This window comes from Typopeltis vanoorti, chromosome 1 (genome assembly GCF_054136105.1).
Source record: "Typopeltis vanoorti isolate ZY-2024b chromosome 1, IOZ_Tvanoo_1.0, whole genome shotgun sequence".
NCBI classification, from domain to species: Eukaryota; Metazoa; Arthropoda; class Arachnida; order Uropygi; family Thelyphonidae; genus Typopeltis; species Typopeltis vanoorti.
The window spans coordinates 38,701,180-38,726,951 of record NC_143549.1 but is presented as its reverse complement, the minus strand read 5'-3'; the positions used below and the strand labels follow the sequence as shown (position 1 = coordinate 38,726,951).

Sequence of the window (25,772 nt, the reverse complement as noted above, 5' to 3'; positions counted from 1 at the left end):
ATGGATGAGACTTCCTTGTTTTGGAAAAAAAAATGCCCGAACGGATATTCATCCATTAAAATCTAAAAACCTATGCCTGGTTTCAAAGCTCTTAAAGATCGTATTACGATTCTGTTAGGGGGTAATGTGGCTGGATATAAACTGAAACCATTTGTGATATGGCACAGTGAGAATCCATGAGCTTTTAAAAACATTAGAAAGCACACCCTTCCAGTTTATAATCTGAGCAGTAAGAAGTTGTGGATGACTCAAAAATTGTTTGAGAATGCCTTAACTGTTATGCGAGTGAAATGGAAGGCTATTGTGTGACATTACTAAATTGCCTTTGCAAAATTCAGACATGTCATGGTATATCCATTCCCCTTATTCAACTCTGCTGCCACTTTATTATAGAACATGAGTAGATTGCTAAAACAAGACCTACTGTAAGATCGTAAGATTTTTCTTTATTTGTTCTTCGATTATTACTATTAACCTTTTTATTATTGACTTTTACTTAATTTAGTTTGCCCTTTGTTGTTCTTATATTTCGTTATATTATCATTCCATTGACTACTCCAGTTTAAAGAAAAATTTGTTTACAATATGTTTAGTTCACTAAACTTCTCTATCTTAAATTTTGTTTCCCATTTGTTCCTACTGCAAACAAAGCAGACACTAATTCTAGTTAACACTAGCTATATGATTGCGGTATATTCAATTTCTCACACTCTTCGGCCTGACAAATTTATTTGATTTATGACTGCTCCAGTCAGACAACATAATAGAGAGTGAGAAATTAAAGAAATGGAATAAAGGTAAAATCTAGTCAGAATTTTCTTAACCAAATAGCAAGTCGTGACAATATCTAATTAACACACACACAGGTCTGTAATTTTTTTAAGATAGTGCATTGGCAATGATCAGATCAAGTTGCCGTTCAAGCAAAACACTTTATTCTAACTAAAAAATTGTGATTACAAACTAGACAAGAAATGGGGAATAACTGTTTCCTCTAGTACAGCTAACTTCAGAAAATACCTTGTGCAAATATAACATATACATTTACGCCACTCTGATACTCTACTCAAAATTTTGCACAGACACTTGCTTGACATATATATATATACAATTTTTACATATCAACAATCCAGTAAACATTGATAAGATGTGCTTACTCACAGTTGTTTTTTATAAATAGTCCTTTACAATGAACAAAGTTTCCATTGGGACATCTCGAATCTTTGCCTTGATCTGGATATTTCTTTAACTTGGACGTTTCTGTTCTCTGTATACTGTCACAGTTGTTTTGGCCTGAGTAGCAAACGATATCCTTCCTTCTTTCTTCTACAGCTGACGGCTGCCTGTTGATTATACTAGTAGGCAACTGGAGAAACTGATTTCATCTTCAACGTATATCCATCGGATATATTGGCGGACTTGCCTTGAAACTACCCAGAAAACTTCAGGGAGACTTACCGTCAATGAAAGTCCAACAATAAACCATCAAAGTCACGAGGTATGAACCACCAAACCTCCAGCCAAGAGCTCTTAGTCATTGCCTATTCTCTTCTCTCCCTGCACAGCCAAAAGAAAAGCCTAGCAGACCCCTTTTTCTCTGCCATTCAGCCCCTTAAATATCCTCCTCGTTCTTTGTTCCTACTCCAAAGTGTCCATGATTACCCCCCCCCCCCAGCACAATGACATCACTTGGGTTCTCTCTTGCCGAAAGTGTTTGATTTAGGTACTTAATTTGTTTGCAAGCTGTTGCAAACCTTTCTTTTATATTTTTTTGCTGACTCACTGTATTAATAAGGCATAATCCCTTTCCTCTATTTTTACACACTATAGTTACACAGGTAATATCTAATATAGTTCACAAAGTAGTTAATTTACATTCAAAGAACATTTATACATCCAATTTTCTATATTATTTTGATTTGACACCATTGTAAAATGAATCTTGACAAGTTAACTAAATTAACTTATCATTTTGAGATACTGTCTATAATTTGTTGCATTAGTCTTGCACTCAATCTTTGTGTATCAACTCCTTCCACTCATTAGGAATTGTTTTGCACATTCCTTCAACACCTATGCTGATATCCCATTTAATCCATCTGCTGTATTTGAGTCAAGCTCATATACACACATGCACACACACACACATACTAATATTTAGTACTTCTGATTTTTATCTCCCCATCTCTGTTCTTTAATCCAGTTTTTCCCAGCATCCAAAGAGCTGAGTCTGCTTTCCTAGTAATTACCTAAATCTCAGGTATTTTATCGGACACTTTTCAACCATTTGCATTCACTAAAGTTCTTCACTAGTTCTTCCTTTTGGTTGCTACATAGGGATACTTTTTTTTCAGATTTCCTTTCACCTATTTGGCTAACTTTATTTCATGATTTCACCTTTCTCACTCTGAATATCACTCTTCTGGACTACTCTTTATAGCACTTCAAAGTCTCATCATCACTCTTCTCACAATGTTTTCTTTTTCAGCTCTTACATCCAGTTAGCTTCCACGCAACTAGTTTTCCTAACTCTGAGGATGTAGTTAGATATAGCTTCCATCAAGCTACATCTAACCCTTTAACTAATTCCCATATACTGTTCATTCTTCTACCACATGGTTTCTCATACCAAGGCACCTCAAGCTGCCTTCTCAGTTTATTATAACCACTTACCTTATAGTTTCACATATACTGATCTTACTTCTAGCTCTTGCATACATTGTTGCCTCCCTAGTAAACTGCACGATCACTTTTATCATTTGGAGTCATAATGGTCAACTCATTTATGGACAGATTTCTTAGTTAAGTGCTATTACTAGCTTCAATACTCCCTGTCATATGCTGCTTAAGGTGATTATCTTTGACTGATTCTACAATTTCATTTCCCTTTGTCTTTATGTTTTCTCTGCCTTCCAGTCTCTGTCCCCATAGTTGAATCACTCATAGTAATAATTCTCCTCGTATTCATAACAATTTATCTGTCTATGCAATTCACAGGCATTCTTCAGAGAATGCTGATCTATAACAGCACCCAGTTGTGCATTTTGACCTTTATCTCACACCAAACAGCCTCAGAAACATTCCTTCTGTTACTCATACTACCATAATTGAAGATTTCTACTCTGGTTGGATTTAATTCCTCTACAATCATTAGTACACTTCTTTCTCCTCCCCTCCCCAATCAGTTGTCTCCTCCCAAAATAAGCTGAATCCACCAAATTCTGTTTTTGGAACAGTATTCTCTATCAGCCAGGTCTCACCAATGCTTGTAATTTTTCGTTTCACTATATCTGCTACTGCTAAGAACTCTTCACTTAGAATCAAGAATACTTCTAAGTATTCTTGATATTTCTGGCATTAAGGTATACACATAACAACTGACTATCAGACATATGAATCTTGAACTAAAGCCCCTTTCCTATTTCAAAAAGTAGGTCTGCATTTCCTGGAATCACCTCTGACAAGTTATTATTTTCCTCTTTCATTACACCCACAATTTTTACCACTTAATTTAATGCACAAAATCACACTTTCATGAACCCATTCAGACATATCTAGTTTCCTTGACAATTCACATTTACTCCTTTGCTGAACAGTGGTTTTTCCTAGTGCCTGATACTATAACCATATAAGTGCAATCCATCTTTCATCTATTAATCTTTTTGACCATCAAAATCCCCCCCCCCCCCATACATGTAGATGTATATGTGCACAAATAGTATTCTAGGGATACACTTGTTTGTAATCACAGCTCTCTTCTCATACCATAACAACACTCAGTTTTTTTCTCAAAATCTTGAATTTTCAAATGTTGTTCTGAAGTCTTTTTTTTTTTTTTTTGCTATTTCTTTTATATCTCTCCTTTCTCATACTCTCTTAACCTCTCTCACACACCACTATCGCTATTTTTCATTCTTGCTCACATTCAGCTTAGCACTATCTCGTATTAATCATCATTTCGTTTGCTCTCTCATTTGAATTTTGCCTTTTGACTCATTCATCATTTCACACTCCCTGGCATGCCTAATTATTACATATTTTTACAAAATTTTGTCTCCCTTATTTCTGATACTTCTGCCATTCATATACAAACATGACTTCATTCTTGGTCTATAACAAGTTCCATTTCTCAGATATGACCCCTCTATGCTTTCTCTCAGCCACTCCTCTCTTTCTCATCCATCTCTCTCTCTCTCTCACACACTTTATTTAGCACATATAAATAACTATATAATAAACAATCAGCTATTTTATTACATAATTGATCTTCAGATCCAAAATGCTCTGCTCACATCACAGCCATCTCTTTTTTCAGCTCACACATTTGCTTTGTCTTCCAACATCAATCTTTCTCAGACTCTACTCCCCAGCATGCCTAATTATTACATATTTCTGCAAATTCTCTCTCTCTCACACATTTTATTACATAATTGTTAATGCTAAAAATGAAGTGCATTTTTTATTAATAGATTATAGATTAGATAACTTCTTATAATTGATTAGTAAGTGATATTCTTTGATGATAATGGATTTAAACAGGAAAGATTATTTGTGTATTTTCCTATACACGAGAATGAGCAGGGCCTATTAGCAAATAACTGATGCCACACCATAAAACAAGTATTGAGTTGGAAAGTGTCCAACTTCCCAACCCAATACTTGCTTTGTAGCTGACTTTTTTGCTGTTCACCCTGGTTCTCTGACGAAAACAACAGGAACTTTGTTTAACCAGGCGACGCCCCAGCCAGCATGAAATTCTGTCATATTGTACCATCATTTTACATTGTGGTTTAAGCCAATAAGAATACAATTTGGTTGGCTAAATCCCAAATTGCCAGCCCATCCTTGTTCATTCAGTATCCAGGTAGATACCTAACACCACGAGAAGGTGAAGAATGGACATTAGGTCAGAAGCCCCAGTTGATTCTCCACATTCCTTAAAAGGTTAATTGGAGATCTCCTCCCAGTTATACAGCTTTGACCCTTAAGCATCCCTATAACAAAACTTAAATATCATTAATGAAATTTCAATTGGTATATATAATATTTTAAAAAATGCACATAAGTAAATCATAATAATATGTATTTTTTGCAATAATTGTATGAAATTTCTATACAAAGAATTAAACAGTAGTTTAGCTCATCCAGTATATATTGATGCAAAATTTCCTAAAATGTTGCTATTATATCAGTGTTGTTCTGCTTCTTTCTGCGATAATTATGCAGAATTTTAAGCATTTCTTCAATTGAATCATTTGTCTTATATTTAAGCTGGACTATTTTATGTATTGAATTTGGATTTTTTGTAATTATAAAAAAATTTCAAACTGTCTACATAAGTTATTACAAACATGAAGATTGCTGTTTGTTTGTCTGATGCCTGAATGCTAATTACTGTACAATAAGTTTTGCTAATGGTGAATGGATTTTAAATAAAGTAAATGAGTAAGACACAAAAGCTAAATAAGCCCTGAAGTCTTTAGTTAAGAATATCTTTGAAGCAGCTATATATATTTACCATGTGTGGGATAAGCTTTACCTTCCTCTTAATTGTCCTGTAACCAAATTTTTAGTTGGTATAAATATTTTTGAGAATATTCAAACATGCATTATTTGAAGTTCATTGAAGTTTAAACAAATATATGTATATCTTTGTTTAAAATATGCATACATATTGAACCCTGAAGCATAGAAGCTATATGCCCATATCTGTTTTAAAACTGTCTATATATGTGCATATATATCAGCTTGCACAGTTGAAATTGATTAATGTTGAATTCAGACTATTTCCTTGACTGTTTTTAGATGTATTAAATGATGAGACACAGAGAAAATTTATTCAGGTATAGTATTTCAAAGAAAAAAGGAATATACTTTACTACTTTGAAGAAATAATGTTTTCTTTATTTTCTCATTGTAATTCTGATGTTCTGGTAATTTTATTAATAATTCTGTGGTTCTGTACATATGGCAGAAATGGAATTCTGATAAACCCAGATTCCAAGTCATATAGCTCAAAGTTTCTAAGTTCTATATCTCAAAGCCCAGTTATCTAGTTTTGACCCTTGAGAGCCAAAGCTAGATAACTGGGAAAAGATCTCCACATAGCCTTTTAAGGAAAGCGGAGAACCGAGGTGCTGCTTACCTCTCCAATCACCACTTAGTCATGTTGGTACATTCTGTTAGTATCTACATGAATACTGAACAAGGATGGACTGGCAATTTCAAGTTTAGTCTTACCAAATTGTATTCCATATTAGTTAAAAACTAAATGACAGTGATGAAATGTTATACAAGCTAGGCTTTTGCCCAATTAAACAATGCTCAGCTGATTTCCTCAGGGAACTAGAGATAAACAGTGAAAAGTCAGCTATTGAAAGATGTTCACCATCATTGTAAAAAGTATTAGCAGAAAAGGAGTGGAACTGGCAAAATTTGAGAAATAAAGCAATATAATTGTTACTGAACAATTATATGGATGAGAAGACAAAGCAAAGAGATTCTTTTAAATAACAACTGAAAGATATTTTATTCAGGCAATAATGATCAGGAAAAGGAAGAAGTAGCTTTAGTATTCACCATTAGACAAGAAGTTAAACTTGATTGGCAGGCAGTTTCATGTAGAAAGATGTGGACAAATATCAGAATGAGGCAATGATATTTATTTATGCCATGAATGTCCCACAAAAGGTCCTATTAAGAAAAAAGTAGAGGAATTTTTTGAGTTATTAGAGGAGGCATCTCTGACTTGCACAAAAAAGGAAAACTTGGTCCATGTATATCTAAACAACCAACTTTGGGGAAAAATTTGGAGAAAATAGCAAAACCAAGATGAGAGAAACTTTAATAAATACCTCCTATATTTCGGCACTGTCATGTTGCCATACAACTGTCATAGTTGTATGGGAACATACAACTATGACACGTGCACGCAGGCACTACCAAAAGCAAATGAGGCAGAAGCGAGAAAACTTCTGTTGTTCTAAGAGTCCTAAAGGTGCCTCTAGCAGATTGGGTTGTCTTGGCTGTTGGGCTGAAGTTCTCAAGATGCAAGCTTCCCAAATTTGGGGCAGTCTCATGCACCCAAGTGATTAGAATGTCTAGGAAAGGGAGACTTGTTTTTTTACTTTAAAAAAATATGAACCTGACCTCTTGTTACAAACCATATAAGAAATTGGCATCCCTTATCCACTCCAACAAAGACCAGCCACTTCCCCTAGACCTACCTGGGGTATACCAGGTCTCTTGCAGCTGCAAACTGTCCTACTTTGGCCAAACAGGCAGGTCAGGATATCAGAACACAAAGGCTATATCCAGTTTCACCAATACAGCCACTCTGGGCTTGCAGACCATGCTCTGGATACCCGCCACAGAATACGTTGGAAGAAACCAGTTTAATGAAAAAGTGAAAAATTGTTCATGGAATCAGCCTCAGCTCTAAAAAAAACTTTCCAAACCTCAACAAATTTGGGTGCATGAGACCGCCCCAAATTTGGGAAGCTTGCATCCTGAGAACTTCAGCCCAACAGCCAAGACAACTCAATATAGCCCGCTAGGGATACCTTTAGGACTCTAGGAACAACAGTAGCTTTCTCTCTTCTGCCTTATTTGCTTTTTGTAGTGCCTGTGGGCACGTGTCATAGTTGTACAATATGTTCCCATGAAGCTAGCAATGTGACATTGCCGAAATATAGGAGGTATTTATTAAAGTTTCTCTTAATTTAATAGTCATTGTTACCAACATATAAGCCTATCTATAAGAATTACTGTCATCCATGGAGATTCTATTGCATGCAAGGATCGCCAATATGGAAAACGAAAACTGAAGATATGGAGACAACTAAATCGTTTGACCGTCTTAAAACACTGCCGGGATAATGAGGTAATCCCAAATTGTGTAAAATGTAAACACTGTTTCTCTTCATAGAATGCTCTCCGTATTTATAACTGCACTAGTTTCGCTCTACTACGAGAACAAATTACTGCTGTGTGTGTTCTCCTGGCTGATATAGAAACAAAGCTATTCAGGCGCTGGAGAAGGAGCTTTCCAACATGCTGAACCACGACCTTTGGACAATTCTCTACAACGTCTCGACAGCAAAAGAATTTGAAATGATACAAAGTCGGCACATTTAAAAAATTTGAAAACTTGAAAAAGGACTTTACCTCCGAATCTCAACACTGTAATCAACCTTTCTTCCATTACTTTGAAGCCTGAGGCACTCACCGCACTGGCACTTGGCCACAATTTTGTAATAACTCCTAAGAAAATACCGGCCGAAGAAATAATGATTCAGATAGAACGTGGTATCCACAACCTTCCAAACCATATCGCCAACAATATCAGACTGGCTATAGCAAGTGTTCTCAACAAAGCAAAACCACCGAAAACCAACCTATCCAAAAGAGAATATAAAGCTCTACAAGAAATGAAGAAAAACAAAGAAATAGTAATCACTAAAGTGGATAAGAAAAATGCCACTGTGGTTCTCAACCAAACCGATTACACAGGTAAGCTTAATGCTTTATTGTTAGATCAGGATACCTACCTCCCTATTGAGTATAATCCCACCAGCTCCCAAATTAGAACACAATAAGAAATTAAAACACAACCTTAAGAAGGTCACTTCTTGGTCTGTGGAAGTTACCAACAAACTAAAACCTTTTAACTCTAACCCCCCCCCCCACCCAAAAAAAAATATATATATATATATATATATGGACTTCCAAAAATACTTAAACAAAATGTACCATTAAGTCCCATAGCATTGATTCCCCCACATACAAATTAGCCAAACATTTAGCCAAAGCGCTTACACACTATACTGGCAACACACCATCACTCATAAAAAAACTCAACCCACTTCAAAGTCAGTATAGAAAACCACTCACTCCAATATAATGGTCAGTTTTGACGTCTCCTCCCTATTCACAAATGTCCACTCAAGGAAACCTTAGAGCTCATCCAACCCAAATTTCCTCCCAATATCTCAGCCCTATTTCAGTTCACAATGAACTCAGGCTATTTCGTTTGGCAAGGGAAATTCTACAAACATATAGAGGGGACAGCCATAGGTTCACCACTCTCCCCACACCTGGCCAACTTCTTTATGGAGACTTTTGAAGAGAAAGCCTTAATTATCAGCATCACAAAAACCCACTGTTTGGCTTTGTTACGTTGCTATTGTTTGCTATTTGGCCACATGGCTCAGATATACTCCACTCCTTCTTAACACACTTAACCAACCAACACCCCCAGAATCCAGTTCACCTTGGAAAAAGAGGAAAACAACAGTTACCTTTCCTAGACACTCAAATCACTTGCCAGCCTAATGGATCCTTCCATTTCTCTGTTTACAGAAAACTACCCATACAGGCAGATACATTCACCAACAATTCCCCCCCTCGCCCACAACAATATGGAATTATAAAAATACTATATAACATGTTGAAAGTTTATTTTTCACTTGGTTAGACTATAATAAATTTAGTTTAATCCTTTATCCAAGTGTGAGCAAACAAAGTTTACGCCTGAAAATATCTTCAGGACTGGGGTAAGGTAGTACAACACCAGGCAACTCGTAGCAAAGGTGGATCAAGATACTATCACTCCTATCTCACTATCTCCCATAATGCAAATCACATCTCCTTACGGATATGTATAATGTTATGCATTAAGGGAAGGGCCACTACCCAGACTAGTTTCGACCTTTATTGAGGTCTCCTCAGTGGGAGCCAGGCCCAGAAGTGGAGATACCAGGCAGAAGCAATAGTGAGGTCATCTTTACCTATAGGAGTTGCCAAAAGGTGTGCCACCTTTTTATTAAATTACTCTGGATTTAGAGAAAGATGTTGAAAGTTTATTTTTCACTTAACATGGCAAAATTAATCTGTTCAGATGACAATGCCCTAACCACTGAACTAAACCACATCCTTAATACTTTCTTAGCCAATCGCTACAATCCTCCAAAAACCCAGAAAATATTAAAACCAGTTAATCACAACCCCCCCCCCCCCACACACACACTTCATAACAAAGATTACACTAAATCCATCTCCATTCCCTATATCCGGGACACCTCTGAAAAGTTAACTAAAATCTTAAAAAAATATGATCTGACTTCTTGTTACAAGCCATATAAGAAATTGGCATCCCTTATCCGCTCCACCAGCCACTTCCACTAGACCTACCTGGGATATACCAGGTTCCCTTGCAGCTGTAAACTGTCCTACTTTGGTCAAATAGGCAGGACAGCAAATGTCAGGATATCGGAACATAGAGACTAAATCCGGTTTCACCAGTACAGCCACCTGGGCTTGCAGGCCATGCTTTGGATACCAGCCACAGAATACGTTGGAAGAAAGTTAATACACTGCAGCAAATTTAAATATGAAAGATTGTTCATGGAATCAACCTCAGCTCTAAAAAACTTTCCAAATCTGAACAAATTTGGTGCATAAGACTGCCCCAAATTTGGGAAGCTTGCATCTTGAGAACTTCAGCCCAACAGCCAAGACAAACCGATATAGCCCGTTAGGAGATACCTTTAAGACTCTAGGAACAACAGTAGCTTTCTCTCTTCTGCCTCATTTGCTTTTTGTAGTGCCTGTGTGCACGTGTCATAATTGTACAATATGTTTCCATGAAGATGGCAATGTGACATTGCCGAAATATGGGAGGTGTTTATTAAAGTTTCTTTTAATTAATATTCCAGTATACGTTGCAAATTCCTTAAACTAATTTAATAGCCAACTCAGAGATCTATAACTTAAAACTGATTTGAGCAGTCTTGTATACTGCTAGTTTGGTGTTTTGGCTAATTTCTCTCTTATTCCATATAAATTTATTCAGCTGGCTGCCCACCATACCAGCTTGCTTATTCTTTAGTCTATTTCCAGATTTAAACTACCATCATCACTAAAAACTATGCCTAAATAGCTGAAATATTTTACTTGTTCTATAGATGACCATTCAGAATGCAGCTGAAGTTTTCTGTGTTCCTACCTATTTTTATAGTTTTGGTCTTTTTATTACCGACTTTCATACCAAATTTGTTACAGCTGTTATTCAATTCAATTAGAGAATCTTGGTGACTTGCACTAGATGTGCAGATGAGTGCATCATCTGCATAAAGCAAAGAGCTAAGTTTGACATCTCCAATTATAATATTAGGCCTAATTTCCACTTTCTTTCATAATGTGATTCATTCATATAAATGATGAATAAGAGTGGAGATAATGTGCATCCTTGTCTTATCCCTGATTTTACATCATACCATCTTCCTGTATTTCCTTCAATTCTACTTGCTGACTGACAATTTAAATATAAACTGTGTATTGCTCTGTATAATGTTCCATTCACCCCATATAATTATAGTGTTTTAAAAAGTTTTTCTCTGGGCAAGTTGCAAATATGCCTTTTCCAGATCTACAAAACTTAAATATGGATCCTTGTCATATTCCTGCAATTTCTCAACTGTTTGTCTTAAAGTGAAAATCTGATCTTGACAACCTCTATTTGGCCTGAACCCAGCTTGTTCTTCTCCATGTTTCTCTTCCACAATCTTTCTCAACCTCTTTTCAAATATGCTTGCATAAATCTTACCTGGAACACTTAGTAGAGAAATTCCTCTGTAATTCTCACATTCAGTTTTATTCCCTTTATTACAGATGGTACTATGAGAGCTCTTCTCCAATCATTGAGAATTTAACCTTCTGACCAGGCTCTCTGAATTATGCAGGAAATCATCTTCTGTTTGTTGGACATCCACAGATGCCACATGGTCTCGGTGATGTGCCACACCAGTCCTCGCCATATGATCCTGTTGTATGCTTTTCTGAGACTTCAACTCTCTGAACATCAGTCACTCCACACCATCCATCCATCTCATTGATGTTGGTGTGTGTGTGTCTAGAGAAACTTTCGTCTGTCAGTATTCTTAAGGAGCCTTGAAGTTCTACTGATCTTTTCTAACACCCATTCACTTCTACGCTTTTCAGTATGTGATATCCTCAACAGCCTTCTGTAACACCACATCCATCTTAAAAACAGCTATCCTTTTCTTATCTGACTTCTTTAAGTACCAAGTCTCACATCCATAAGTCAGTGTTGGAAAAACAACTGCATTCAAAATCCTCAACTCTCTGTACCTATGGGGATAGATCCATCCTTCCAGATATTAGATAAGTCTCTAACTGTTGTTTTAGCCATTCCTAATCTTCTTCTGAACAACAATTCTTCACATTAATAATGGATCCCAGCTACTAAAGCTTGCTGACTTCCTTAATTCGTTCTCCGTTAAGGTACACTTATCTCAGCAGATTCCCTGTCTGTATTTCCTTTGAGAACCATAATCTTTATTTACTAAAATAAAGAGCCAAAAGGCTCTTTATTTTTGCAATGCACAATTATATAAATTAAGTGGATATTAAATCCAGCTTTATTTCAAAGCCAAATGTAGAAACTATGAAATAATGCTGGATTTAATATCCACTTGATGTATATAATTGTGCATTGCCAAAATGAAGCCTTTTGGCTCTTTATTTTAGTAAATACTTTACACACCAACTGAGAGTTCACTTATGAAAAATACATCTCTCCGACACTTCGTGTTCCGTAGTACTGAATGAGAGTTTTTGCTCTCTTAAGGTTTCTGCCTGGTCTCTGGAGAGAACCAACCAATTTGAAACATGTCAGGCCAGTGAAACCTTATCAAGGTTTTACTGTACTGGCCTTGGGCAGCGATCATGTCTTCTATAAAGTGTGTGCTGTGGAATCTCGTAAATGCCGGTGAGCATATTCCCGTAAACTCTCTGGTCGAACTTTGTACGAAACTTTCATAGTTTTTACAGTTGGCTTTGAAATAATGCTGGATTTAATATCCACTTATATAACATAATCTTTATCTTGCTAGGACTGAGCTGAAGTCCTCTGTTATTACTGATCTCATTAACTTTGTCAAGAATTTTTCGTAGTTCTTCCTTGTTGTTACAGAGGAGTATAGTATCATCAGCACACCTCAGATCACTAATCAATCCCTAATTCCTGTCTTGAGTTCATTCAATGCTTCATGCATGACGTCCTCAGCATAGATATTAAACATCCTTGCCTAACTCCCTTTTTAACCTGTAGCCAACTGTGGTTTCTTGCTCCCTGTACAAATTAGCTATCAACCTGATAGTGTGTTGAGGAAAACCCATTCTTTTCATTACTTCCCACAATTTCACATGCTGAACATAGTCAAAAGCTTTAGAGTAGTCTAAGAATAAATTCTTTATACTTTTCTATGATCAGTCTAAGGCAAAGGATCTGATCTCTGGTACCCTTACCTTTCCTAAAACCTGCTTGTTCCTCAGACATCTGTGCCTGAGGAAGGGTTTCAATCCTATTTAGAATGATCTTCAATAAAATCTTGCTTGCATGAGATATTAAACTAATAGTTCTTGCAATCCTTCATATCTCCCTTCTTATGTAGTGGTATGAAAACCAACTATTTCCAGTCTCTATGCCATGATCCTGTCTCCCATATCCTTGTAATCAATCTTTGAAACACTCTTATCCCTCCATTCCCTGTGTTAATTAACTCTGCTGGGATTCCATCTGCATCCTTATTGCTGTTAAGCTGCTTAACTGTTCTTTCAACTTCATGCCTAAGTGGAGATTCGAAAGTGAAATTTTCCTAGTGAGAGGACTCCTCCAAATTTTCTTTATCCACTTTGTTGTACAGTTCCTCATAGTATTCTTTCCATCTTTTTTGATTTCCAATTTTTCTGTTAGCAGTGCTCCTTTTCCATCTTTGATGACATTCAATTTGGGCTTAAACTTGAGCTTTAGGTCACAAACTAAATGAAACAACCTTTTATAATTGTGCCTGCTCATCTGGAACTCTCTCTTCACATTTATTAGTATAAAACTTATCCCTCGTCCTGCTTGATGGCAATGGCTCTTCTGACTTCTCTAAGTAATCTTTATATTCTTCAGTCTCTGTCTGCTTATGCATTGTAGCCACTGCAAAACTTTTATACCTCCATGCTTAAGTATTGTTGGTCAGATATCATCTACTGCAATTGCTTTTCCACATTTCAAGTTTTTGATGGCATTTTCTACCTCAAATATTAATATGTGCTCTTCTTTGCATTCCTCCTGAAAATTTTCTATTACGGGTCTGTCATTGCTTGGTTCATTTAACAGTCTTTCAAAGTAATTACTCCAGACATTTAGGATATTCTTATCTTCAACTTTTGTGTCACGTTTATCATATTTGATTCCTTTTGCCATAGGCTTTTTCCTCCAATTCTAAGCTGCTTCAATAGCCTCCAGAACATTTTGTTAACTTTCTGATATTTATTTTCCATATTCTTACCAAAGGCTTCCTATGACTTTTGTTTAACTACTTTTATACATAGCTTAGCTCTCTTGCATTTTTCTTGGTATTCTTTTAGGGTATCTGTTGACTTATTTGCTAAGAACTTTTGGTATGCTTTCTTTTCCTTTAAGACATATAATTGAGAAATCATGAGAATATAACATGGATCTGTATATTGAAGTGTTGTAGATACACAATAGGCATATTACATAGACAAGGTGCACATGAGAAAAGCTGTTTGACACTGCAGTTATATGGTGTAAATGTATAGTCTATATTTAAGTTGTAAGCCAGCACTTAAGAATTGAAGGAGATTCAAGAATATGGTTTGATCTTAGACAATATGGATCTCATGATGAAAGAAAGCATTATTAAAGCTAATATCAATCTAAGCTCTACTTTTTTATAGATGCTATACTCAATTAAATCCAGTAAAAGTTTCAGGATTTCTTAACTAAATTGAATAAGTGCTGTAAGAAATTTAGTGTAAAAATCAGCATTAAAAATGATACTATGAAAATAGGCTGGAATATGGGAAACATCCTTAATGGAAAACCTGTAGAACAAGTACAACATTTCAGTTATTTAGACACAATTTTTAGTGAAGATGACAAATTAAATATGGGATCATTCCATCTGAATTGTCAAATTAAAAATTGAGGCTACATAATTTTCTATTTTGATGAAAGAATTATTTTAGATGATGGAAATTTTTTTATTTGGTCTTCTTCTTTTTCTTCCTTTCCAGTCTTATGGGCCAAGTGGCCTGTTCCGGACTCAATTCCATCTTTTTAAGGGTCTTCCTCTGTATCGAGCACCTTTTGGGTGGTAATTTAGATTTGTTTAGGTATTCTGCTTCTATTCATTCTCAGTATGTGTTCTTTCCATTTTTGTCTATAGCAAATAACTTTCATTTAGGGAGGTTGTAATTCCAAGTTTTTTTCTGATTTCGCTGCTTTTCATTTGTCCATTTTCCTTCAGTTCTGTGCAGAAATTTCATTTCGGGTGATTCAATTCTTCTTTCATCTGCTTTTTTTATTGTCCATATCTCACTGCCATAAAGTAAGGTAGGTTTAGCTACTGTATTGTAGATTCTTATTCGTGTGTTTTTGTACATAATTAGGTTTAAAAATTTTATTTATAATGCCTGTTACTTTTAAAAAGTTTGACAGCTTCGGTTCTATATCAGCTTCATTTTCATATGACATTGTGCATTCTAAATATTTGAATGTATTTACTTGCTCTATTATTTTGTTGTTTATTACTATTTCATTTCTTATTGGATTAGCACCTTTGAAGGCCAAGACTTTTGTTTGAATATCTGTTGATATTTCCATACCATAGGTTTTTATCAGATTATTTAGACTGCATAATGATTTTTGTAGTTCATCTTCATTGTTTCCTTGATTTCCAAGATTTTAAGAGTTGGGCGAGGAATGCCATATAGGAAAGATTAAAGAGCAAGGGAGCCTGCTTCAAAGAAGAGGGAAGAGAGAGAACAGACCCAGCTAGGGAACCATGGGAAAGCCGCTTCCCTTGCTATCAAGATGATAGCCCCCTGTGGCCCTGTTGGTCCACGAGTCCTTATTCAACATATTCGGACCACCCCACCATATCTGGTGGACTTCCCTATCCCCCACCCAGGGGACACACTCTCTAGAGGTTACAGGTCTTCCGAGAGTTTTTATTTGGTACTTCCACAAAATTGTTACAATTTTGGAGGATTTAAAAATTAATCACAGCTTATTTTCAGATTTTTTTCATTATGCAGGATTATTTTCATTTCAATACTAAGCTACCAATATACATAGATGCTGTTTATTATTGATTAGTTATTTTTCACAACAAATCTCTCTCCTCATAAATATTTTCAAATTATGCCCACATATGTCTAAAGATTATTGGATAACACATAATTTCCTACAAAACTTTCCAAATTCACTTTACAAACATACATTGTCTCAGCTCCAACCCAGTCAGCAAAATCCCCACTTGCTTATCATGCCAGAAACCCAAATCTCATTTCTCTCAAGCATTAGTCATCTGACTTTCTTAAATGCACACACACTCTCTTTCACTCCTAGGATGGCATCTGTGCAATTATTTTCTCTGACATAGTATACCAGACAGCATGTAACTTAGAATTGCCTGTCTTTGATCTTCTTTGGCTGAAAATCTCTCCACCCCACCTATTCAAATTCATTTGCTGTTGCTACTGCAAATGAATCCCAATGCAACCAGCCACTGTGAAATCTGATTTTATCTTCTTAAAATTGACTTTCTCCAGTTCACTTTCCTGGCAGTGATATTATCTTCATAGGAGATTTTAATGTCCATAATATCAGTTGGCTCTCCTCCTCCACAGTTGCACTTATCAAGCAGGCAGGGAGGCCAAAAATAACAACCTAACCACAGGAATGAGAAATAGAAGTCATGATTATCCCTCCTTCAGTTGCACATATCAAGCAGGCAGAGATACCAAGACATTTGCCATCATTAATAACTTTGCACGAGTTCATATTACTACCAGAAATCTCTACTTCCAAAACACCCTAGACATCTGTTTCACAGTGTACTTGGAAGGTTACTAGTGAGGTAATTCCGACTGCAATTTAGTTCTTATCTTTTCTCCCTTGGAACAATGCTCGCAGAGCCTTTCTCAATCAAGAGTAGTCTGGCAGTATAACAGCACCAAGTGAGATGACTTTCATGACTTCTATGCCTCATTTCTGTGGTTAGGTTGTGCCTTCTAACATATGCATTGAATGTGTCACTGAAGTAATATGTTTATGTTGTGCATCTGTTAACATGCTTTTGTCATTTGTTTTTCCCAATTTTTGTAAGAGTTTGTATCTGTAGATACTGTTTAACTGTTCAGTGTTAACTATTTCAGCATCTTATTTCAAATGCATAAGTTAAAACTAGCCTTATTTAATTTACTTTAGATAGTAAATTAAATATGGAAATAGACAACAGAATCAACAAAGCTGGTATGGTAGGAAGTCAGCTAAATAAATTTATATGGAATAAGACAGAAATTAGTCAGTACACTAAATTAGCTACAAGACAGTGTTCAAACCAATTTTAACTTACAGATCTGAGAGCTGGGTTAGAAATAAAATACTTGACCAGAGACTAGAGACTGCAGATATGAAGTCCTGAGAAAGATTAGGTGCATGAACAGATTGCATCAGTGACAATGTCATATTAAAAACGAAGATATTAGAAAAGAACTTGACGTTGTTAGCAGAGCTAATCTCAGGTAGTTTGGTCACTTAAACAGAATGGAAAAGGAAAGATTAGCAAAAAAGTGTTCTCTGCCAGATTGGCAACAAAAAGACCCAGAGGATGTAGGTGAATTGATACAGCAAAAAGTGCCTTAGAAGACAGAAATATAAGATCTGATAATGGTGGAGTCTTGACAGGTAACAGATTAATTTGGAGGAAAATTGTAGATAGGAAGTTAGTAATGGTATAAGTTTTTTATGTAGTACTATCATATCCTGTACACTCCTTTGAGGGTACATGTCAGGAATTTGATGATGATAGTTCAAAAACTCTGCTCTAGAGACCAAAAATGGAAATTTTGGTCATGGACTGATAAGCAGCATTGTAGGCTATAAAATGAAATTCATCTCACAGCTAAAGTCGATCACAAACAACAATGCTTGTGGCATGATACAAACTGCAGCCTGTTGTTGGAGATCAATTTGCTAATTACTTTGCCAAGGATACTGGCAAATAATTAGTATTATTTTAAACAAAATATTATAATGTTGAATAAGAACTATAGTTGGAATAATCTTTTTTGGCATATACTGCAGTTTCAAAAAAGAAACTACCTAAAAATTTGGCTATTCAGTAAATAGGTGAATCTATACAGTCGACAGTTGGATGAAGAGGAATGTCTGTGGATAACTTTTGGTATTGAGACACCACATTTTAAGATAAATAACAATTTCATATTAAAAAAATAAACAATTATAACCCGAAAAGTTTTCATAAGTCATCAAACTTGCATTATCAAGGATAATAGTAAAAAAAAAAAAAAGACTAGAGACAGTTGATATATATAAATAAGTAACCAGAATAAGTGCACATCAATTTCATTACTATGCATGTTGGAACACTGCAAGTTGTTGCTGTCACATTCTATGGCATTGTGCATGTTATATCCTAGGTCCATGGCAGTTAGGTTTTTAATGAAAGCAGACCAAACTTGGTGTAAGCATTGAGTTTTGTTACATTGTGGTCTCTTGTAGCTGTGTGGGACCAAGCCTGATTTATGCTGTCTTCTTTTTTCAGCATAAAAGATGTTGAAAAAAGAAGGGGAGATCTGCATGTTCAGACATGTGGATCTCCCCTGACCTTCCTTGTCTATATAGCAAATGTCACAAGAGTAATGAATCTCTTAAATGCCTGGTTTTTTTATGGGATGTTGTGGAGGTTTTGGTGGATGTAAGAATGCAGAGATTTTAAGCAAAGGTAAAAAAAAAAAAAAAAACTATTTTGATGTGTTGTACTCACGAAGCAACACCACCACTTTTTCTATAACATTCTTGATATAAGGTAGCATGATTGCTTTCTTAAAATCTTGTTCAAGTAAAAGGAGGTATATTAAGAATTTTGTTTATCATCTTGGGTTTCATAACCATTGAGTGCAAGGTTCTGTCTCAGGTAGTACAGTTCTTCATTCCTTTTAATTGATGTTCTATATATTGTATGCTCTATGTCATAATGTTTTAAATCTTTTGTAATGGAAGATAGTGTGAAGTAGCATTTAAAAATCTTCCCACTGTGGTAGGTTTTCTGTATACAGAAACTTTTTATTTTGACAAGTATATCAAGGAACAGTACTTTTTTGTGATCCTTGATATACTTGTCAAATTTTATATTGGGATGCAAGCTGTTCAGATAATCTTTGAAATTAATTCATCCATTGTTCCTAACCAAATTTTTGGTTTCTTCTGATAGTTTTTGATTGCATTCATTTTGAAATTTTCCATAAACAGGTTGGCTAAGGCTGGTGAAACTTACTTTTCATCTAGAAGAGGAATTCTTTCTTGTGTAAACCATAGAACCTAGAGGTTCTAGCAAAATAAGTTCTAAGTTTCTCTATGGTGTCTCCGTCAAGGCTTACAACTTCATCTAGTAAAGAGTTCAGTTTTCTGAGTTTCTGTTAGTGGGATTGTAATCCAATTCTTGGTAAACTGGTCAATCCTCTAATAAAAGAGTAACTTTTATGGTTTACCCAAGATACATAAGAAAGACATTCCTCGTCATCCATTTCTTGACTGCATAGACGCCTACTTTCACTGGACACTACATTCAACAGCAATCAACTTGCTCCATCACAGAAGACTGGAATTATTATTATTATACAGGCATCTCCATGGATTCCAAAGACTCATTGCAGAAATCAAGCTATCCACACAATCTGTCATACCTCTCCTTGAACCCATTAACAGAAAAAGCACTCACAAGACTCATTCACCACTCTCCAAGCAAAAAAAAAAAAATCTAGTCCTCACACCCCTACTGACCACACCTTTATTCAACTTCCTGGGATGACCCCTTGTTCTGGTCCCTCTAAAATTCTAAGCTCCTATAAAATCCTTTATGCAACTTAAATGTTTCTATCATATGTCCTCTTTTTTCTCCTATCAACCAACTTCTTCAATCCATACACTTTCAATCTATTCTCATAGGGAACATTCTGCAGGCCATTCACCATTTTGGTCACTTGCCTCTGAATCCTCTCCACTGCTTTCTCATCCCCAAGAAACCCAGGGAACCAGACTTTGAGCACAATAATCCAGATGTGGGCATACCAAGGCCTTATAAAGAGGAATAACAACTTTCTTATCTTTACTTGTTAATGTGTTATATTATAAAATTATAAAAACTTTATTGGAACATGCTTGAACTGTTTGTTCTACACTTCAACTATTACAGCAGGAAATCCTAATCATCAAAAGAAAGGCTTCTCAGAAAGGACCATGGAACAGTTTTTTAATTCTTATAGTCTCCTAATTCAAACAAGAACTAATTCCTTACATTCCTGGCATCTCAGAACTCATTTCCAGAATTCTTAAGAAATACAATTTAATGCTACTTTTATTTCTATCAACAAATTATCAGCATAGTTTCCATCTTCAAAAGATAGTCTCCTCTATCTCTTCCTGATAGCTGTGTAGAAAAGAGAATACAAGAACAGCACTCTTACATTAGCAACAGTAAATCTGAAAATTCTGGCTTGGCACAGCATGGAATAGATACGGACCACAACATCCTGTGGTCTGAAACATGCTTACTTCATTGATGTTGGTATAAATTTGAAAGCCTGTTTAAAGAAAGTGCTGAGGCCTTTCCTCACTATCCGAACTTAAATCAGGATGACTGCCTCTCTCTATCTAAGATATGGGAAAGTCTTATTGTAATCACACATCAATCATCATTTTTTTTTTAAATAGTTAATGAATTATCAATATTGCAATATTTCTCTCAGTTATACCATTCCATTGTTTTATGTATAACATTCGCACAGTTCTTACTTTTTTAAATCAGTCCATTGTTTGTAGTCTACTTGCCAATTAATTATTGCTGCCATTGATAATGGCCTGTAATATTCAGGCTGAAATATATGTCCTTAAATAAACAGTATTACTTATCCCTTGTGTTTTTTCGTATTAATTGAAGAAACCTCTGATGGCATAAGTATTTCTTTAACAACATTCATGCTTATACAGTAATAAATACTGAGTTTGAAACAAAAGCTGTCTTCATCATTTAGTAATGAAATCCTGACCAAAAGAGATGATCGCTTATCAAATACATATAGTTAATAGCAACTTCATCAGGTTATTGGAAAAGGAATTCAAGTGAGTGTGTGTAGTTGGAATCATTTCAGTTGTACTAGTTTTCCCAGATATCTATTTCTTTTGTAAACAGGCATATGAACCTGGAAGGTGATATTCCTCCTGCATCCTTTAGATGACTCCCTTCCCATACCCTTGGTTAAGATACTTTGCTGTAGAGGAACATATATTCTGTGATTTCTATAATTTGCATTCTGAATGCCTAATAAAAATTTGAATTAGTTTAAAATTGCAACATATTTTTTTCTCTTTCTTTAGGCATTAAAAAGGCTAATGACTCAATGTCAGAAGTTCTTTCCAACTGCTCCATCACGCTCAGTAGAATATAACGCTTATTGTGACTGAAATCACTGAAGTATAAAATGTTCAAATAACAATCATTTGTAAGACCAAATAAAAATTAAAATAAACTGGTAAATAACTAGATTGTTACACAAAATTAATTTTAATAATCTTATGTAGACACATAAATATTGAGACACTTTATGACCATGTATTACAGCATATTTTCAACATTTACATATTTTTGTTATATTAAAATGCATAAAATAAGATGTGTTCAAGTACAATCAACTTTCAGTATAGAAAACAATGAAGTCACTTACTGCTGAAAAGTCCTGCCTAAATTCTAAAGCATCATTACTAAAGAAAATTCACTTCTCTACCTCTTTAGTATTCTGCAATTGAGCAGGTTCTTCTTTTAGTAGCAGAAACTTCCCTTCCACTCTCTTCTGTTCTGAGCCTTCTCTTTCAAGGTTGTCTTGAAAGAGAAAGCTGCCTGTCTCCATTGAGCATGTCATCTAGCATTGTTTTCCTTACTCTTCCTTTGGTCTTTTTCATCTATTTTTCCTTCGATGGCATCTCTGATGATTCCATTCCCTCTCAGAATATGTCAATATGTCCGATCCAGTTTCCCTTGCTTCTTTTTATCCTCCTTAACAGACTTCTTTCTTCTTCTACTCTTTTTAAGACCTCTTCATTGGTCATTTTATCTCTCCATTTGATTTTTTCCATCCTTCTCCAAATCCACATCTCAAAGCTTTCCAAAATCTTAATTTCTTCTTTTTTCAATGTCCAAGTTTCAGATGCATAGAGGGCAACACTCCACACATAACATTTTATTAGTCTTTTCTTTAGGTTTCTATCCATTTTACTTCTGAATAAATTTCATTTTCTATTAAAGGCATCTCTTCCCATCGCTATTCTTGCTTTTATGTCACTTTTACATCTTCCATCACTGCTAATAACACTTCCTAGATATTTAAATGTCTTTACTTGATTCAATTTTTCCCCTTTTATTCTGATATCCATATTTGCCTCTTTCCTTGCTATTTTCATCACCTTTGTTTTTCTGATATTAATTTTCATTCCATAATTGATACAGGATTCCAGTAATCTGTTCAACAGATGTTGTAATCCTGTTTCAGTGTTTGATAGTAATGCCTCGTCATCTGCATTTCTTATTGCAAATATCTGTCTTCCTCCAATCTTTATTCCTTCTTCCAAATTCTCCAGTGCTTCTTTTAACATTGCTTTGGAATACATGTTGAACAAAATTTGTGACAGAGAACAGTCTTGTCTTACTCCTCGTCCAATGATACTGGGTTCTGTTGTACCATATATATCTCTCACCATGGCAGTTTGTTCCATATATAGTGAGATAATTAGATTTCTGTCTTTCCAATCTTTTCTATTACTTCCACCATCTTATCCCATTTTACATAGTCAAAAGCTTTCTCAAAATCTATATAACAGATGTTAACTTCTTTATTCACATCTAGACTTCTTTCAGTTACTATTCTTAACAGTCCATTCGCATCTCTTGTTCCCCTACCCTTCCTGAAACCAAACTGATCTTCTCCAAGAAATTCTTCCACTTTAGATGCAATTCTTCGTGTTAAGATTCTCATAAGTATTTTTGATGTATGGGAAATGAGGCTTATTGTTCTAAAATCCTTGCAGTTCACTGCATTACTTTTCTTTGGTATAGGTATAAATATTAAGGTCATAAAATGTTTTGGTAGTTCTCCTTTGTTATAAATTAAATTTATTATTTTGGTTATTTCTTCAGTTCCTTTCTTCTAAAGTTGTTTCAGGAATTCTGCAGGTATTTCATCTATTCCTTCTGACTTTCCACATTTTAGTTCCTTAATGGCCATTTCTACTTCTGTCTTCAAAATCTCTGGGCCTAGATCATCTTCATTTACCCTCTTTATATCTTCTAATGGCAACTCATTTGGTCTATTTTCCTTGTCATATAGATCTTCAATGTATTCCTTCCATCTCATTAGGATTTTATCTTCTTCAGTTATGATTTCTCCATGCTTATTTTCTATGCCTCTAGCTCGAATTCCATTTCTCTTGTTATTCATGCTTCTTGCTTTTTCATATAAAAGATCATACCTTCCCACTCTCATAATTTTCCATTTCTTCACATTGTTTTTTAAACCAATCTTCTCTACTTCTTTCTGCTTCCCTTCTCAATCTGTCATTCAGGGTTCTATATTGTATTTTCCCTTCTGGGGTGTCTTTATGTTTCCATTTTCTTCTTTCTTCCATTAGAGAAATCATCTCATTAGTTATCCAAGGTTTTTTTTATTCTTTTAGCTCTTACATATCCAATTTCTTCTTCTGCAATTTTCTCTTTAATTTGTTCCCATTTTTTTTCTGGATCTTCAGTTTTGACAAAACTTGTTTCCTCTAATTCTTTCTCCAATCTATTTCCAAATTCCTTGGTATTTTTTAATTTCTCTAAGTTCCATTTTTTCCTTTTCATAGCTTCTTTTATTTATTTTTTAGTTTCACATTTATTTCTATGAATAGTAGGTTGTGGTCAGAGTAAATATCAGCTCCAGGATATGTGCATGCATTTTTTACACTATTCTTGTATCTTTGCTTTACTATAATGTAATCAATTTGATACCTTTCCGTATCTCCTGGTTTTTTCCATGTGTATAGTCTTCTCTTAGATTTTTTAAACCAAGTATTTGTAATTATTAGCTTATTTTCTTTACAGAATTCCACTAACCTTTCCCCTCTCTCATTTCTATTACCTAGTCCGTATCTTCCTACTATACTCCCATCCTTCTCCTATAACTCCATTCCAATCTCTCATTTTTACCACCATAATCCTGTCATTCAGACAGCGTTTATGCTAATGATGCTCTTTGCTGTTCTTTTATTAAAATCTAGTGCAACTCCTTTTTCCTTTTATCTCCACCTGAGTAAATTATTCTTACTTCGTCACTATAAAAATCACCCAAATTCACTATACAAACATATTTCTGACAAATTATTTTGACAGCTCTTTCTTCAAACATCATATAAAAATATAAAAAAAACCATAAATATAACAAAGTTTGTGTATTTTAATTTTATTATTTAGGTATCTTGCAAAAGATGTAATTTAATATAAAAAATGACAGTATCTGCTACCTAATGTCATGCACCAGACTTTCTGAATTCCCATTTTTTCAGTAAAGCATGCATTTAAAAAAAAAAAAAAAAAAAAAAAACTTCATAGGAAATGAATGAATGCTTTAGAAGTCATCTAATATCCCACTTGTTCGTGTTAGGCTCAGTGTCATGTCATGGCCAAGCAACTTAATATCTTGGAACCTTGCTTATGGTAGGATATTATCTACTATATACCTGTAAGTTGTGTTATTCTGGCCACTCTCTTGTTTTTCACCCAAGTTTCTAGGAAGGGGGAGAGTGAAGTATCCTACTACCTTCTTATGAGACCAGCTAAGTCACTTTAGTTGAAAAGTCCTGATAGAGGTTCTTTGCATCCTAGCTAAGATTCAAACTTAGGTTCCATCTGAACAGTATTGGCAATGGGACTAAGTTGTGGAATCTCTGTCTATATATATACATAGATGACACCGTTGTGTTATAGGTCTTGAGATCGTAATGTGTGGGGCTGATATTTTAAATATATAAAGTGATTTCTCTGTTATCTAGTTTACATTGAGAAATCTTTGTGCTGGCTAGTTTTTTTATGGGAATCTCGACCACAAAAATTGTAACTATCACACTATTATTATTAAAGGTTAAGATAATCAGGAAACCATGCTTTATAAAGGAAGCAAAGAACTTTTTCAGGTCTCTTCAGACTCCAAAAAAGCAGAGTAGTGGTCTCACATGCATTACACAGTGAAATTATCAAACCACCTAAATACATTCACAAAAGCCCATAATCCATGGGTCTAATTGGTTAAAGAGAAAATATGCTATCCAGTCAGACTGGAAACTGTTAACTGAATCTGCAGTTACATAGTATGTTTCGGGAGCTAGTCGAACAAATGGTCATCGAATGTTATTCCATTAAAGAACCATTTGGCTAATGTTTAGGTTATTTGAAGATCAAATGATGCTATGGTTAAGATATGGTTGAAATACTGAGAAATTACTGTATGTTAAACTTGTGCTCCCAAATTTTATCGTAATTGCAAGTACTTTTTATGCAAAATAACCAGTAAACAGAAAACTAACAGGTTACCAAGGAGCCAATTACTTCCACACAACT

The 25,772-nt window shown here is 35.0% G+C and overlaps 1 protein-coding gene across 1 annotated transcript in view; it reads left to right on the top strand.

Moving 5' to 3' along the window:
• The window catches only part of Prp18 (pre-mRNA processing factor 18), a 118,708-nt gene extending 97,038 nt beyond the window's left edge, over positions 1-21,670 (top strand). Inside the window, exons 8-9 of the mRNA XM_090415762.1 lie at positions 5,806-5,843; positions 21,503-21,670. Of these exons, the coding sequence (XP_090271888.1) occupies positions 5,806-5,843; positions 21,503-21,589 (125 nt within the window). The 3' untranslated portion in view covers positions 21,590-21,670. The remainder of the gene's footprint in view (positions 1-5,805; positions 5,844-21,502) is intronic.
• Positions 21,671-25,772: the final 4,102 nt, after the last annotated feature.